The sequence below is a fragment of the Phycodurus eques genome, chromosome 2, assembly GCF_024500275.1.
Source record: "Phycodurus eques isolate BA_2022a chromosome 2, UOR_Pequ_1.1, whole genome shotgun sequence".
Classification (NCBI taxonomy): domain Eukaryota; kingdom Metazoa; phylum Chordata; class Actinopteri; order Syngnathiformes; family Syngnathidae; genus Phycodurus; species Phycodurus eques.
In genome coordinates this window covers 9,100,691-9,118,787 of record NC_084526.1, presented here as the reverse complement: position 1 = coordinate 9,118,787, position 18,097 = coordinate 9,100,691, and the positions used below count along the sequence as shown (strand labels likewise).

General features: G+C 40.3%; 1 protein-coding gene across 2 annotated transcripts in view; it reads left to right on the top strand.

Moving 5' to 3' along the window:
* spon1a (spondin 1a) overlaps window positions 1-18,097 on the top strand; it is a 79,616-nt gene that overhangs the window by 40,738 nt on the left and 20,781 nt on the right. For both annotated transcript variants that reach the window (XM_061701315.1, XM_061701307.1), the window contains exon 7: window positions 14,807-14,871. In XM_061701315.1, coding sequence (XP_061557299.1) covers window positions 14,807-14,871 — 65 coding nt within the window. The remainder of the gene's footprint in view (window positions 1-14,806; window positions 14,872-18,097) is intronic.

Below are 18,097 nucleotides of genomic sequence, written 5' to 3'. Positions count from 1 at the left end.
TTTGCTCGATCCGACTGCAGCTTATTCTGCAGGGCAGCATGAGGGAATGTCAGTGGAGATTTAATTAACGCCCGAAGGTGGTGCAAACCTTTACGCGAGGCGCTGATAACAGCCAGCTTGCATCCCGTTGGAATTTTGCACCAACTGGGTGTCTATTAATTGGAGATTGTGCTGTGACAAAGGGGATCAGAGATGCCCGAGCAGAACTTTGATCACAACATCAGAGGAGCGTCAATCTCATCCAGAGAAAAGACGTCTTTAGCCCAAGTTAGACCTTCGCTTATAGGCAGAAAACATCCAATAATTCCACAGAATTGTGTTATCCGTAGGGATATTTGATCACTTTGGATAAGTACTCTGCTATCTCCTGGCTATGCTAAATCCTTTTAGTTGTCCAGCCAACTGCACGCAAATCAGCAGAGTTGTTTACTATTTGTCTTTGGGGGGAAATGAGCTTTTATTTGTGTGTGCGTGTTAAACCACAAAGACAAACAGGATGTCAGGTCTTTTTAATATAGTAATGTGTTAGTTACTCTGGAGCATATTTGCATAGTTCAATGCTCCAAGGTAATAAGCTCTCCAAATAATATTAATCGGCAGAAAGAAATAACAGAGGTATTTGCATGGTAATTAGCACTAATGATCTTTTTAACATGGTGATTATATGAGGATGTGCTGAGGAAGATATTCCACAGGGGATGTGAAAAGGAAGAAGCTACAGCTGCTTCTGCTTCATGTGTATGTCCTCCCACTGTTACTAGACAGAGTGATGGACGGTCTGTTGTTCTGCAACGAAATGATTATTCCCGAAACAAAATTATATATCTCTTAGAGATGAACAATGAACTGCCTTGATTTAAAGAGAACATATACAACAGAATGAATGAAGTTGACTTTGCCTTCCTGGGGAACTTTTTAGTTACCAAACGTTTGGGTCAAAAATACAGTTTTGCAATATTTACAGTTGACCTCATTATTCTTTAGGGTCAAAATGGAACAGAACTTTTTCTTTTTCTTTCAGTTCCTAATTTTGCCTTTTAGGCAGCAGAGCAGAACTAATTGTGCCCTCTCCTGATTGCTGCCAAGTGGCAAAATCCATAATACTCACTTGCTTCAAGAGTCCAGGGGCACGGATAGGATTTTTGAACTGGGAGGGCCACGCTTATAAAAAGAATAAATATAAATAATAATTTATAATAAATAACAACTTGTCACCATAAGTGCTCTTATCTCAAGTTTGAGCTCGCATGTCAAAATAAAAAACAATCAGCCGAATGATGGCTCCTATCTCGAAAAACTGCTGAGCTGGTTCACTTGTATCTCAAGGCACAACTGTATTGCGACTTTTTGACTTTTTTAAAAATAAAATAAAATTAAAATAATCATAATAATATATTACCATTCAATAAAAATTTTACGGTACATGTAAGATGTACATTTTTAAAAATATATTCCAACAGTTCTTTTCCTGGGAGCATTTATTTCGTTTAGGTTCTGATCTTGTAAGAGCAGAGATCATTTGTAATGCACCAGGAGGAGAGTCATTAGGACAAATATCCGTGTGACTGACTGACCATTTGGCTTTCAGAGTTCTTCAGTCTTGCATGAGAATCTAGTGATCTAGTGTATTAAGGCCAGCAAATACTGTATAGCCAAAGGAATCCTGTAAATGCTGATTAATTCAAAATTGAAAGTGTAGCAACATATTCAACCCACCCACCCACTCTTACATGCACACCAAAAGGTGCCACCGCCACTTGCTTTTTTTTTTTCTTTTGCGAAATTCCAACCTGTTAAATAGAAATACTACAAACCATAACAGGGGTTCATCCATCCATTTTCTGAGCCACTTCTCACTAGGGTCGTGGGCATGCTGGAGCTATCATCGGTACACCCTGAACTGGTTGCCAGCCAATCGCAGGGCACATACAAACAAACAGCCATTCACACTCACTGCATTAATTGGAGACTCACAAATTGCACTCACGGGCAATTTAGAGTCTCCAATTAATGCATGTTTTTGGGATGTGGGAGGAAACCGGAGTGCCCGGAGAAAACCCACGCAGGCACGGGGAGAACCTGCAAACTCCACACAGGCGGGGCCGGGGATTGAACCCGGGTCCTCAGAAGTATGAGGCTGACGCTCTAACTAGTCGCCCACCGTGCCGCCCCATAACAGGGGTTGTAAAATGGAATTCCATTCAATGATAAATCACAGTTCCTATTTACGCCCCACACATAGCAGCACAAAGAACAAACATTGTTACATTCTTAGCCGATAGCCGTGGTTTGGAAATAGAAAATTCACTTGTATTGACTGTTAGTTGATGAACTATTAGTTTGTAAACTACAGTATTGTTAACGCCTTACACACTGCACAACATGGAAGAGATAAAAAAAGGGTAACATTTCTCTACAAATGTTTATTTCACTAAAAACAGCATTATCAGTTAATATACTGTACAGAATGACACACTGTATATCTATTTTTAGTTACTATTTATTTGCTTTGCACAAGGCACAGTGCATAAATTCATTAATTTTTTTTCTTTTTCAACTTAAAGTCGGTGTCAAGTCAGCGCCTGCCATATATTTATGATGCTTTGTGTTTTGGCAGTACGGTGCACTAAGGGCCTTCAGACCCTTCTCTCTCTCTATCAAAAGCACTGACCTACAATCAAAAGCACTGACCTACAATTCCAACTTAATAAAAAGTATTAATTAAAAATTACTTTGGCAATTATGCTATGGGGCTAATGATTTTCCAAATTGCCTTTACAGGGACTTTAACACTAGTTTTTTAGATATTCCACTAAATTCTTATTGGAAAATCTTTTGACATTCATCTCTCATCTACAATGGTATCTTCCCACCCAATTTGATAATAAACTGTTACGTGTTAGTGTAACAAGCTGACATTATTAAACCATATTAATACTACAAATCTGTTTTTGTGATCATCCCAGTGTGAATGTCGCCACTCACCTAAGAGAGAATTACAACTATTAAATCAAGCATTGCAAATTAAGGTTCACTCCACTTGTCTGGACGAGATGGAAATTAGTTATGCAGTCTGATTTTTTTTCCAAGTCCAAGATAAGAGAGGATCCTTTTTGTGTCTTCCCTAATTGATTCAAGCAGTTTTCAGCTCTGCATATGATTCCACTGAAGTTTATTGAGAATTCATGCTTTCCAAATGCAAAATGCCACTTTGTTTGATGCATAGGGCATGTACACGGAGCTTCAGAACTAATTGGTTAAGTCAGATTTCCCATTAACATCTCCTCCAAGTGTTACAAAAACATTGCCTCAACCGTACATGTCAGAAATACTTACAATTAAGGAAGGGAATCACAGTGTTACTTAATAGTAATAATAATACATCATTTTATACAGTACTTTTCTAAACAGTCAGAGACGCTCTCCATACTAGATGGATCTCAACAATAACAGGGAGATGAGCATGTAGGAGGAAGTGTGGGAGCTTGTGTGCATGCCACAATCAGACCACAGAGGCGGGGATGGGACGCCGTCCACCGCTGCGGAGCTGCAGACAAGTCCAAATTGGTCTGATTGTGTTATTAAGAAGCCCTGGAAAGTGAGCGCAGCGTCTGCTGAGCTCTCACTGGTTAGCTAAGCCTTCCAGCGTCCCCAATGCCAGAGCTGCTGAGCAGCGAAAGAGAGAGAAACAGCGAGAGTAGAACTACACTGCACTCTCTAGGGCAGGGTGTAATTGTACTATTATTTATTAAAACGTAACAAAAACATGGTGGTGTTTTTTGGGAAGGGTTGGAACGCATTAATGGCATTTCCATTCACTTCCAATAGGAAGAGGTGATTTGAGATGTGGTGTGGTCAAGGAACAAATTAAAGTCGTAAATCAGCTACTGTATACTATGGAGTGGCTGAGCTGTATATTGTCATAAAGCTTCTACAGTATATTTTATCCAACCACTACTTGGATCAATTGGCATAATCTTTCATCATTGGCAATTTTCTGATCTTCTGCTTAACTTCGATCACTTTCTTCATTTGAGATGTAATTTCCTTGAAAACCCAAACCTTTTCATCACAAAGAACAGCTTAGATTCTAAAATGCAAGGTCGTGCAACGTTCTTGTGTCCATCTTCTTCTTGGCACGTCGGTTTGATTAACACCCACTAGCTTGACGACACATCAGTAAACAAAGACAATATTTCTCAGTAGTTACAACATTTAGTCAATAAAACTAATCATGCTCTCGTTCGGTCTCGGGTCACCACTTGTCTTGTTAGTGATTAGTGTCCTGTCCAATACTGCTTGGTGTTTTTATCACTAAAGCTTGGCCTTTGTGCTTTGATAACAACTTAACCAGAGGCATATATGTATAACAAAGTTAAATTGTACAAACTCGAAAACATCTCCATCCAGTCATTATTCTGTTAACACTGTGAGCTGTGATACAATGACAACGTGTTCTTGTCAGGGTGAAACCACTCACACGCTGCATGTCTATTTTTTCAGGATCTGGGATGGGGGTGGGCGTGGAGGTGCGTGATGGCACTGAAAACTGGCACACTGCATAGTTCCAGGGAAAATCCAACATGACTAACAATTTTAAAAATGTGAATTAAATCCAATAGTAATGCTGGTATGGTGTTGCAAGCAGTCCGACTTTGTCCCTAATAGTACAAAATGGGTGTGCAGTACCGCAATATACTGTAAAATGAATTTTGAGTTGGGGCAGAGCTATGGCGTTATGACTAGTTGAGTGCCTACTTGAACCCTAGAGTCCAAGGAGAAAATTGAGCCCCCGTAATGATGACGTAAAAGCGTAATTTGTATTTTCCCTTGTGTAGTCAGTCGTTCATCACCAAGCTGCTGAATCACACTTGTCAACTGTTCTGCCAATCTGTGTATGTGGTGCATGCGGTGGACACATCGCCAAACAATAATTTCACTTGGTAGTGTAATTTTACCTTTGATTGGTGGGCAGGCACTCCAGACACCTTATCGTGAAACATAAATCAATCAATCAATAAATAAATATGAATACTACTACTACTACAAATAATAATAATAATAATAATAATAATAATAATAATAATAATAATAATAATAATAATAATAATAATAATAATAATAATAATAATAATAATAATAATAATAATAATAATAATAATAATAATAATAACAGCGGCACGATGGCCAACTGGTTAGAGCGTCAGCCTCACAGTTCTGAGGAGCGGGGTTCAATCCCCGGCCCCGCCTGTGTGGAGTTTGCATGTTCTCCCCTTGCCTGCAGTGGGTTTTCTCCAGGCACTCCGGTTTCCTCCCACATCCCAAAAACATGCATGGTAGGTTAATTAATAGGGCGACTCTAAATTGCCCGTAGGTGTGAATGTGAGTGCGAATGGTTGTTTGTTTGTATGTGCCCTGCGATTGGCTGGCAACCAGTTCGGGGTGTACCCCGCCTCTCGCCTGAAGATAACTGGAATAGGCTCCAGCATACCTGTGACCCTAATGAGGATAAGCTGTAGATAAAATGGATAATAATAAAAATAACAATAGAGAAGATTTATTTTTTATAACTCTGATTGTTTGGAATAAAAAAAAGCTGGTTTACTTGGGTCTGGTGCAATATGCTAACATTTTGTGTAACAACACACATGACGACGGCCACCCTCTTAGATCAATAACTAGTGCAAAAGATCGTTAGAGAGAGACCAGCTTTAAAGAAGCGTGATTAGAGTTTCATCCGACATCTACTAAGGTTATTCTGTCGAGGTGCGACCTAAATTAAACGGGGCCGACGTTTCATGAGCGGCTGCGAGAACCTAGGCGAATCTCTCTCGGACACCGACTCAAGCAAGCTCCCGTCGCAGTTTAAGGTCCACTGTGTAATACGCAGGGACAACGGAGAGCTGTAACCCTTTAAACTGAGAGCCAGTCAAGACTCCCTTAGTGGCTAAGATGCATGGGAGCCTGGGGTAAGCGAGATCTGACACTGACAATCAATCCCAACTATTTTAAACTGAAGTCACTTTATGACATACAGTACAGGCATCCTAATTTTGTGTGACTGGTAGACTTCCAAATTAAAAGACTGTCTTGGTTCCATTATTGTTGGAAAGATGTTATGCACTATTCACTTATCCACTTCGTTTTAATGGACCGAGAAAAGATGAAGGTCATAAAAGTACAATCACCTCTTACATCACCCTTCAAATGTTTGACATGAGTCTTTTGCCCTCTAGCTATCTCTGATCCACTGTGATGCCCGAGAGTGCTTTGTCTCAGTGACAAAAACGCACACGTGCAAGCTCAGAATGACTTTCGGTGCGGGATAAGGTAGGCGTTGGAAAGGCGATTAATGCACAAGCATGCATGTAATCAGCCTTTGTGTCAATAAAGAACTCAAGTGCAGTGGACACAAATCACACACATGAAAATTAACACGTATTGCTTTAAAGCCCTTGTAAAGTTGAAATAAATGTCTTGTAAATTTGTCACAATTTGACAACCCTGCCATATTTCATTAATTCATTCTCCATACCGCTTATCCTCACCAGGGTCGCAGACATGCTGGAACCTATCCCAGCTGACTCTGGGCGAGAGGCGGGGTACACTCTGAACTGGTCGCCAGCCAGTCACAGGGCATTATATAAACAAACAACCATTCGCACTCACATTCACACCTACAGGCAATTGATGATTCAGTTAACCTACCGTGCATGTTTTTGGGATGTGGGAGGAAACCGGCGTACCCGGAGAAAACCCATGCAGGCACGGGGAGAACATGCAAACTCCACACAGGCGACTCCGGATTTGAACCCAGGTCCTCTCTACACTCTCAAATGTTGTGTTGTGTGTCTTCTGAATGTGCTGAAACCACGGCCTCACTCAACTGTCGCCTCACTCAAAAGATGCATGTTCTAGTGTGTCAAGTATGTGTTATGAGGAATCCCATGCAGGTTCAGCCCCTCTGCAACATGATTGGTTTCTGAAATCACGGGAAAGGACAGGCTACGCAGATGTAAGCTTCCGCTGTGGTATTATAATTGAGGTTTATTGAGAATCAGACTTGATCAGTCAAACAGAACAAAGTTTCTAGAAGGGAGAGAGAAACAAAGACAAAAGACAAAGCACTAATTGTAAACAGGATGAGAGAAGTAAATAATTACATTATCTACAACAATGAAACATTAAATATGAGTGTTGCATGGGGCTGTAGTGCTACACCCTGTGAGGGAAGGACAGGACAAGATAGAACAGGACAAGGACAGGAGAAGAAGCATGCAGGACAAGGGTCGTGAACCCGGCTGTACAACTGAAGTGTGGTGGCATTAATTATGCAAATTATAAAAGTCTACAGCACGAGAGTATAAGTGAGGGGATACACAAGCTGATTTGAATATTCAAGAGTTGTTTGTTGCAGTAAGTGCGTGACACCACACCCACTGAAAGAGTCCTAGGGGTGTGTATACAGGTGTGTATATGGATACATGCAAGCAAATTGATACCACTTTACATGCACAAAGACTGACAGAAGTGTCCTGTAATTGCTGTGGCCGCACCGCGGCGGCTGAGGACCCCACCCAATCAATCGAGGGGAGGGTTCAGGCCCAGGTGTCCACCGAGAGCAGCCTGGTGGACGGGACACGTCCACACCGAGGGACCCAGGGCGGTCCGCTGTCCCCACCGAGGCGCCCTGACAACCGGCCACCCAGCGGGGGCCGCAGGGACCCAATGCCAACCCCCCAGCCAACCACCCCAGCCCACCCACCGCCGTCCTTCCAGTCACAACAAATATCCAGATAATTAGCCTTGCTGAATCACACATATAAAAGGACAAAATGAAGGTCTCAGCAGGCCTCCAGTCAATCATAAATGTATCAACCAGATTTAAACGCTGCCACAGCCGTACCAGATGCTCACAGTAACTGTTCTCAATTGGATTTTGCGCTGAATCCTACATTGAGATGTTTTAAAGCAGTGCTTCAAAGCAAGAGTGAGAGGCAAAATGTCTACCCGGAGGCTAACTTAACAACCACCCTGCACTGCACTAGTTACTGATGATGGGAACACAGGTAGCTGATCTTCCTTTCTTTCTATATAATGTTGGACTGTTTTGTGTGGATATTCTTTTGGCTGCTAGACTTCAGCCCTGCTTCAAATTGTTATTGAAACGTTGTTGCATAATAGAAAAATTAAATATCCCAAACTATGCCATGAATGGATATGGTACTCAAGCGTGTAATGTATTTGAAATCCATCACAGCTATTTAATGTCCAAAACATAGTGATTAATTATCAGTGTTCTGGGGTTTCATTCAATTGCAGTAAATAGGAAAGTGGCTTTGTTATTCAGCACATGATGTAATGTTTGGCTAAGCTGTTTTGAAATGTGATTATCTTAAAATATGCAGCCTTGGTACTCATAATTTAAGATCATGCTTAAGATTAGATAATTTATTGAAAATATATGGCTCGCTGATGGTCACAAATTCTCTTGCATTACATTACTAGGCGTTCTTGTTTTATTGTACAAATTAAAGTGTGAGTGTATACCCAGTTGGGGAGATACAAAAATTAGCGGACAAAAAAAAATAACAGATTTTTTAATAAAGGAAGCACGGTGAAATCGTGGTTAGCAAGTATATGTCTCACAGTCAAGAAATGCAGGATCCAGATCTTACTCCCACATTCCCAAAATATGAATTTCAATTACTTAATTTTAACGTAATAAAATCATGCAAATGTATTTGGTTCATTTACTTTGTAATGCAGTGTGAAAAAAATACACATTTTCAAGAGTCTCATCCATGCAATATAAGTGACGGTTAAAAATGCATCTGTAGTGTATATTCGTTGAATAAAAAATGTAATTAATTTAGGAGAAAAGAATAAGCCGGAAGAGACGCCTGTGTTACTTCCGGTTTAGTGTAATTTAAGTTTAATTCTTTAAAATAAAACTTATTTTACCTATTAAAGGGACACCACGTCACTTTTTATGCGGATAAAATTTAGGGAAAGTGATGTGAAACCTTTTTATCAGTCTCGTAATCTGAAGGTTGTTACACTTTATTTAATTTTAAGTTCAAGATGACAAAGGCTTGCTTAAACTCAGAACACACACAAAATACAACCAAGTGGAATTTTATAGTATATTTATACAAGGGATCTAGAGGAAAACACACAAAGGGTTCTAACTAAAGAAAGAAAATAACACTAATAATGGTAAAAAGAAGGAAAATACGCATACGAAAAGGGAAATAGAACATCGTGTGTTGGGCTAAAGTGGGGAACGCGAGCGTTTAGCGCGTCCATTCTGGACAAGAGAGAGAGAGAGAGAGAGAGAGAGGACAAAGTTGAGATTTTGTCTGAAGCTAGTAATTTCCCCGAAATTATTAGGCACTAATATTGTACATTCTGGCAAAGGTTTGCCGTGTCTACTCACGACCGTACTCAGCTGGCCTCTGGGAGTGGTCTCTGTCGGGGCGCGTCTCGGGAAGCACGGCGGCAGATTTGGTTGGAGAAGGAATAAATGTAGAAAAATAAAGCAAAACAAAAGAGGCTGAAGACGAAAAATGGTTGTTCGTCACGCCTCCTTTGGAGAATACGATCATCTCTCTCCCCGCCTGATTTGCGGGAACCGTTCGCAAGTTCGGAGAACTCACACTTGGCTGGCAGGTGAACAGCAACTGTTTGGGAGACTTAGCAGCGGGGTTCCATGGAGGCTACGGAGCCGGATCTCCATCCCCACGGTCCGCGGTTACCGAGCTGTGTGCCCGAACAAAGAAAGGACTGACTTAAGAAGTCAGAGGAGAAAAAAAAAACACAAGCGCGAAAACACATGAGCGCCAGGGTTAAGTACCCCAGGGGCGTGCGAAGACAGACGGAGAAGACCACAACCATCAGCTTGAATCTTGTCTACAAATTTTATAAAATTAGTTTAAAATCATATATTAATATAAAATAACCTCAACTTGGTACTCGCTTTACACACAGATCAAACACTTAGAATGTTTATTCTTTAATTTTGGCAAAAACTGGTTATGATTCAAATCACATTTCATGTTGCTTGGAGTCAAATCAAGACAAACAAAATCTAACAGCTGCGTTTGTAAAGTTGACACACTGACACAGACATCAAGGCATACATTTGGAATAATTCTGCAGAATATCAAAACAGACATTTATCCTTGGTTAAACATCAAATGAGAGTCCGCCCAGTTCGACATTGCCGTTCCTCACGACGCCTGCGGGGGTCGCCTTGTCCGAGCAATTGTTCCTATTCCCAGACAGGTGGTCCGGTGGAAACATCTGGCCTTTGATGATAGGGAGTTCAGACTTCGAGGGTAGATGTTAATTAGTTTAGGGTCCACAAGGAGTCTCCTTGGGGACAATCTCACAGCAGGGGCGCTTAGAAGAATGCAGTTTATCAAGGTGTGGGGAGTCACTGTGTCACCTCAGTTTGCAGGGAGCATCGACGATAAAACACGACTACAAAACTATTAATATGTCTGAAATAATTATTCTGGCACTTGCTGTAATAATACAGACAGAGCTTCTGATAATTAATCTGAGAAAATGCAACCAGGCGATATATTCACTTGGCACTATATTAAATTGACAAACGCAACGCTGATAATTAAACCCATATAGCATGAAGCGCTAGGGACATTGGTACAGACCTATGTCAGCAGTGAGGTCGGCTTACTTATAATCATTGAAATTGTACCCTATCGTCTACGTTGCTTTTACACAAGAGGAAATGAGGAGATTAAAATGATACAGAGAGTAAAAATCCAATTTAGGGGCGATAGTAACGAGCCTTTACTGTCCTTCAAAACTAAAGAAAGCCAAAATAAACGGTGATAAATGACAACAAAAAATGGAAATTTCACTAAGCAAATTAAAACATTGGAATGATTAAAAGCAGCATACATTGACCAAATAAGTAAAAACAATTAAAAAAACATAACTCACAAGATTAAAGACCACAAAAATTAGCAGCTATTGGAAAAAAAAAAAAAAAATTACAGAAAGTAAAATTACAAAAACATTGAGTTGCATTGATAGTCGTGATGTGAGATTGTTTGTTCAGAGTGTACCTCACCCTTGCCCAAAGTCATCTGTGATAGGATATCATTATTCACATGTTGACCCATGAAGTGACCTTGGACACTAAACTGGATCTTGACACTTTACAGGGGTGTCAAACCCGAATTCACAGTGGGCAAAATTTCAAAATTGGGACAAAGTCGTGAGCCAAACTCAATATTTATTGAAAATAGCATGTTTTCCCTTCTCTCGAGATATGTAATGTTAAACCTTATCTGAAAACAACTTAAGTTTTGATAAAACACTGAATCGGAAAGAAGCAATTTTTTAAAAATATTATAAACACATGAGAAATGTAATTTGAAATAAAAGACACCTCAGCGGTATTTGTTTCGTATTTAAATAGATAAAACACATTATTTTAGCCTTTTGAGTTCCTTTCTAATGGAAATTTCAAATAAGGCCAACAAAGTAACTCCTAAAAATAAGAATGTGCTTCAATGAAAATCCAACATTTTTACTATTTGACAGTCCCTACCTTGGAGTAGAAAAAGTGTATGCTATATTATTTTGTTCCAGCCACGTTGGCTCTCCACTCAAGATAAACAGTTCTGTTGTGTACTTTCATGAACAGATAATCTGCCTCCCACCTGTCTCGAAAGCTTTTGTTTTCCATCATTCATTTAGCCATTTTTGGGAAGGGGAGGTGTAAATTTTCCCGAGGAGACTGGTAGCATGGTTGCTCATGACTGCTAATGAGAGCTTGCCGGTCTCGACACACTCTCAACACACTAGCAAAACATTGTGGGATTTGTAGTATTAGCAGTGCATATACCAGTGGGCCAGCTCTAAAACACATTTGATATGGTCTCGTGGGCCAGTAAATATTTGGGTAACTGCATCATTATATGAAGGCCTGCAAACAAATTCTGAAAAACCCTCAGTAGGACAAGGTATGATAATAATCACTCTTTGGTAAAGTGTTTGGCGGCACGGTGGCCGACTGGTTAGAGCGTCAGCCTCACAGTTCTGAGGACCCGGGTTCAATCCCCGTCCCTGCCTGTGTGGAGTTTGCATGTTCTGCCCGTGCCTGCGTGGGTTTTCTCCGGGCACTCCGGTTTCCTCCCACATCTCAAAAAACATGCATAAATTGGAGACTCTAAATTACCTGTAGGTGTGCATGTGAGTGCGAATGGTTGTCTGTTTGTATGTGCCCTGCGATTGGCTGGCAACCAGTTCAGGGTGTACCCCGCCTCCTGCCCGATGACAGCTGGGATAGGCTCCAGCATGCCCGCGACCCTAGTGAGGATAAGCGGCTCAGAAAATGGACGGATGGATGGTAAAGTGTTTATCAGCACACTTCACTTCATATCTGCTTTTAAATAAACAAAGGAAGCATCTTTTTTTTTTTTTTACATTGCCTTAATAGCAGATGTCTATCATGGCTATGTTTATCTTTATGAGGTAGAATATAGTCACAGTAAACATTGTTGATTTGTTGTTGGAAGGTAATGTGTTTGGTCTATGCCTGCTTATGAAGCCCAAAATATTTTATATATTTTTTAAATATTTTACTTTAATGATGTAGAAAAAAAAAAGCTACAGTGGCTGTAAGTGGTGTCTTCTGTCATTGGGATATTGACGCAAATTCTATGAAGAGAATATTTTATTTTTATTACTTTCTTTTAATCTTAATTGGAAAACAAACCAAGTAATTCAAAGCAAATCAACTGTAGAAATATTGCTTTGTTGTTTTTATGTCCAGATGTTTACTACTGGGATGTATTAGATTCCATTTTTAATCATCACCGGTTTCTTGATATTAATGGTTTTAATAAAAACAAGGGAGTCACTCAGTAATACTTGTTAATGGGCAATGCGATCAGAGGCTTGACTGTCTGTGCAAGGAAGGTAATGAGGTGTTGCATAGTGTGTCATTAAGTCCATAAATCTGTATGATACAAGTCATTAAACCTCATGTCAAAGTGGTGTAAAATAATAGAAGTGAGTTTATATACGCCAATATATTACTTGCATACACATTTTGCCATTTATGATAAACATAGTGAAAACTGTGAACACTTGTGGGAGTCCAGAATTATTTTATTTCCATATTCTTAACAAGCAGGGCGTCTCAAAATAGTTTTTTTCATTTTTAATATGAAATATTGATGTTTTGTATGAATGTGGTAAGCTAGGATGACAAAGTACGACACATTGATAAGTTGCTGTCAAAGCAACATGTTGAACAAATGTCTCATAAAAGTGCAGAACGTGACATTTGTCCTTTTTAGCAATTGAATCACCTCTTGACATTTCATTTGGTTGTGCAAGAGGCGACTAGAAGAGTAAAATAATTGTCCTTGTCATTCTAATCAAGGCTTTTGACGATGCCGAATCCTGTCAGTGTGGTGTTCTTTTGACAGACCTGGTTCTCTCTCCAATATTCCCTTGTGCAGCAGAACCTTTATCTTTGCTACTGTTGAATTAATCTGAACCCCAATAGCAGGCTTCCACACTAGCTCCCTTTAGTCTGTTTAAATCAAATTCTAGTTTGTTTCACCCCTGGGTGGAGTTTGTTAGTTAACAAACTAGTGTGTGGGCCAACTCAACAAACCAAGTAGAAAAAATGGTCTCGGACTGGTCCCAAAGTAACGCTAACAAAGTTCACTTGGTGTAAAAACGATGTTACGTTGATCTGATCCAATTGGAAAATAAACAGGCTGACGTGACATGACAAATTAAACAATTTTATAAAAGGGTTCGATAAAGTGGCGGCATGGTGGCCGACTGGTTAGAGCGTCTGCGTCACAGTTCTTAGGTCCGGGGGTCAATCCCCGACTCCGCCTGTGTGGAGTTTGCATGTTATCCCCGTGCCTGCGTGGGTTTTCTCCGGGCACTCCGGTTTCCTCCCACATCCCAAAAACGTGCATGGTAGGTTAATTGAAGACTCTAAATTGCCCGTAGGTGTGAATGTGAATGGTTGTGTGTTTATATGTGCCCTGCGATTGGCTGACATCCAGTTCAGGTTGTAGTCCGCCTCCTGCCCGATGATAGGTGGGATTGGCTCCAGCACTCCCGCGACCCTTGTAAGGATAAGCGGCTCAGGAAATGGATGGATGGATGGGTTTGATAAAGCCATTTCGGAAAGAACCAATAGAATGTCTCTGGGAAAGGGCAGGCACCTTGTAAGGTTGGTGATGCAAAATACAATACACTTAAGTAGAGAATGTGAAGATGAAAAATTATAACAAAGAATCAACTCTGTCTTTGTTATACAATCTGCATAAAACTGTTAGCATTGTAGTTTTAAAGCAGGTTGCGATGTGGATCCTGGGGTAAAACCATGTGAGAAACCCTGTTCTAAACTGTGCTTGTAAATGATCGGTGCAGACAGTTCAGACAGGCCATCATAACACTCGTTCATAACTTGGTTAGATTTGTGAGATCATCCGCCTCCAGTCTCAGTAAATTCACATGCCTCACAGGAGTGGTGGGCCTTCAGTAAAACTCTTAAATTTGAAATAGGATTAGTCTTCCATGCTTGTTGCAACTTGTCAGATTTATTGCACTGAAATTCAATAAATCAGAGCATAAGCAATTCTGGTGATGCTGTAATATTTTTTATTAGGGTTTTATTTAAACTTCAGTACAGGGCAACTGACTGTAAATGTTTTGTATTATTAATACGTTGCACTGATTCAATGTAATCATTCACCAGAGATACTGAATAATTTAACAGTGTGTCTTACTTTTGTAGGGTGATGATGTCCTGACGGTCATCAAGATGAAGGCGCAGTGGCCGGCTTGGCAGCCACTTAACGTGTAAGTATCAAGTGTCATTTACACTTCTGCTCAAAAATAGATTGGTCAGTTCTCAGTATCTCAAAATGCTCATAGCAGTAAGTCTTGTCTTAAGGTAGTTACCTACCACTCAAGAGGCAGCAGTGAGCCACAATAACCTGACAGAGTCATATTATTACCAGCGGGCTGTGCTATAATGGGGTTGCGGTGTGAAACTAACAACCTCTCTGGAGCTTTCCACCGAAAGATAGTGAGTCCGAGATAGAGACAGTTGTTAAGACTAGACACCCTGCAGATGTAATTGGGCAGTGCAGTTATGAAGCGGTTTCCTACTGTAGAGGTTTTCACAGAGCGATAGTACACTTTCTTCATTCATCTAATGATGATGGAAGATACTATGCTCATTCACACAATAATGACACAGTAAAGGAAAATGGAGAGAGTGTCTTATTCAAGGACTCTGGACAGAGGAAAACATGGGATTGATGCTAAATGCCCACTCACTTCAGCCCCCTAAAATATGTGAGACTTCAGCAAATCTTGGAAGACCTCAAGAGATTAATGCTGGGCATGCATTTTGTGTGTTTTTTTTTTTTTTTGGCTACTTTGCAACATTTAATCCAAAAATGATTTCCCCCCCACTGTTATACTTGTACAGTATGGCTGTTGTTAAAGTGTTCGATTGAAATATTGACTACACGGCTACCAAGATTTTATGTTGATGACAGTTTGACTTTCTATTCTTCCTTGTGGGGGAAAAAGTAAATCAATAAAAATTGAAAGTTGACCAGTGTCGAGAAAGGGATAGTGTTCGAAATGAGATGATTATGATGAAAGTGCTGCGATTGGCTGGCGACCAGTTCAGGGTCTACCCCGCCTCTTGCCTGAAGATAGCTGGGATAGGCTCCAGCACGCCTACGACACTAGTGAGGAGAAGCGGAATGGAAGATGAATGAATGAATGAATGATGAAAGTGGTCTAATCTTTCTATGGACTTATCCTCAATTTTATCAATAGCTCAATGAAGGATTTGATTGATGGATTGAAACATAGACATAATGGTTGGACCACCACATTGAAAGACATCGTTCGGTATGATCTATATTTTTGAGCCCAGTTAAGCATCTTCCAAGTTGGAAGCAATACTTGCTGATCAGTACAAACTCATCCCTGAAACTGCCTTCTGCCGCATTCTTAGTGTTCATTAGCCCCTGAAGCTATCTAATCTCTTATTCATGAGAAAACAAGATGCTTATTGGCTCAGCCTGCAAAGAACTTCAACAGTAACAACCTGTGCAATGTTATTTACTCCCAGACCAAAAGGCAGATGACTTTAATCTCCAAAGGGTATTAAATAGCCAGGAAGAGAGGCCAGGATATCCAGCAGGAATAATTAGCTTACTCGGTGCCATACACACAGCCTATTAACTGTTTCCTCCTGTGATTGTGAACAGAAAAAATAATGGGTGTGACAGCTCAGTTATAGCGGATGAAGGAAGAAAAACAAATCATCAAAATTACAACCCCAATTCCAATGAAGTTGGGACGTTGTGTTAAACATAAATAAAAACAGAATACAATGATTTGCAAATCATGTTCGACCTATTTTTAATTGAATACACTACAAAGACAAGATATTTAATGTTCAAACTGATGATTTATTGTTTTTAGCAAATAATCATTAACTAGAATTTTATGGCTGCAATACGTTCCAAAAAAGCTGGGACAGGTGGCAAACAAGACTGAGAAAGTTGAGGAATGCTCATCAAACACCTGTTTGTTATTAGCCTGTTATTAGCCAATTAGCCTGTTCACAGATTAACGAAAACCACAGGTGAACAGGCTAATTGGGAACAGGTGGGTGCCATGATTGGGTATAAAAGGAGCTTCCCTGAATTGCTCAGTCATTCACAAGCAAAGATGGGGCGAGGTTCTCCTCTTTGTGAACAAGTGCGTGAGAAAATAGTCGAACAGTTTAAGGACAATGTTCCTCAATGTACAATTGCAAGGAATTTAGGAATTTCAACATCTACGGTCCATAATATCATCAAAAGTTTCAGAGAATCTAGAGAAATCACTGCATGTAAGCGGCAAGGCCGAAAACCAACATTGAATGCCAGTGACCTTTGATCCCTCAGGCGGCACTGGATCAAAAACTGACAGGAACACTTCAGAAAACCAATGTTAGTAAATACATTTCGGCACTACATCCGTAAGTGCAACTTGTAACTCTACTATACAAAGCAAAAGCCATTTATCAACAACACCCAGAAACGCCACCGGCTTCTCTGGGCCCGAGCTCATCTAAGATGGACTGATGCAAAGTGGAAAAGTGTTCTGTGGTCGAACGAGTCCACATTTCAAGTTGTTTTTGGAAATTGTGGACGTCGTGTCCTCAGGGGCAAAGAGGAAAACAACCATCCAGACTGTTATGGACGCAAAGTTCAAAAGCCAGCATCTCTGATGGTATGGGGTTGTGTTAGTGCCAATGGCATGGGTAACTTACACATCTGTGAAGGCACCATTCATGCTGAACAGTACGTACAGGTTTTGGAGAAACATATGCTGCCATCCAACCAATGTCTTTTTCATGGACGCCCCTGCTTATTTCAGAAAGACAACGCCAAACCACATTCTGCACATGTCACAACAGTGTGGCTTCGTACAATTGCAAGGAATTTAGGGATTTCATCATCTACGCTCCATATCATCATCAAAAGGTTGAGAGAATATGGAGAAATCACTGCATGTAAGCGGCAACGCCGAAAACCAACATCGAATGCCCGTGACATTCGATCCCTCAGGTGGCACTGCATCAAAAACCGACATCACCCCAGATTGTTGAACAGCTGAAGCTGTACATCAAGCAAGAATGGGAAAGAATTCCACCTGCAAAGCTTCAACAATTAGTATCCTCAGTTCCCAAACGTTTATTGAATGTTGTTAAAAGAAAAGGTGATGTAACAGTGGTAAGCTGACCCTGTCCCAGCTTTTTTGGAACGTGTTGCAGCCATACAATTCTAAGTTAAAGATTATTTGCTAACAACAATAAAGTTTATCAGTTTGAACATTAAATATATTGTCTTTATAGTGTATTCAATTCAATATAGGTTGAACATGGTTTGAAAATCATTGAATTCTATTTTTATTTATGTTTAACACAACGTCCCAACTTCATTGGAATTGGGGTTGTAGTTGGATGTCCATCATAGGCATGGAGAATAACAAAATACAAAATTTAAAAAGG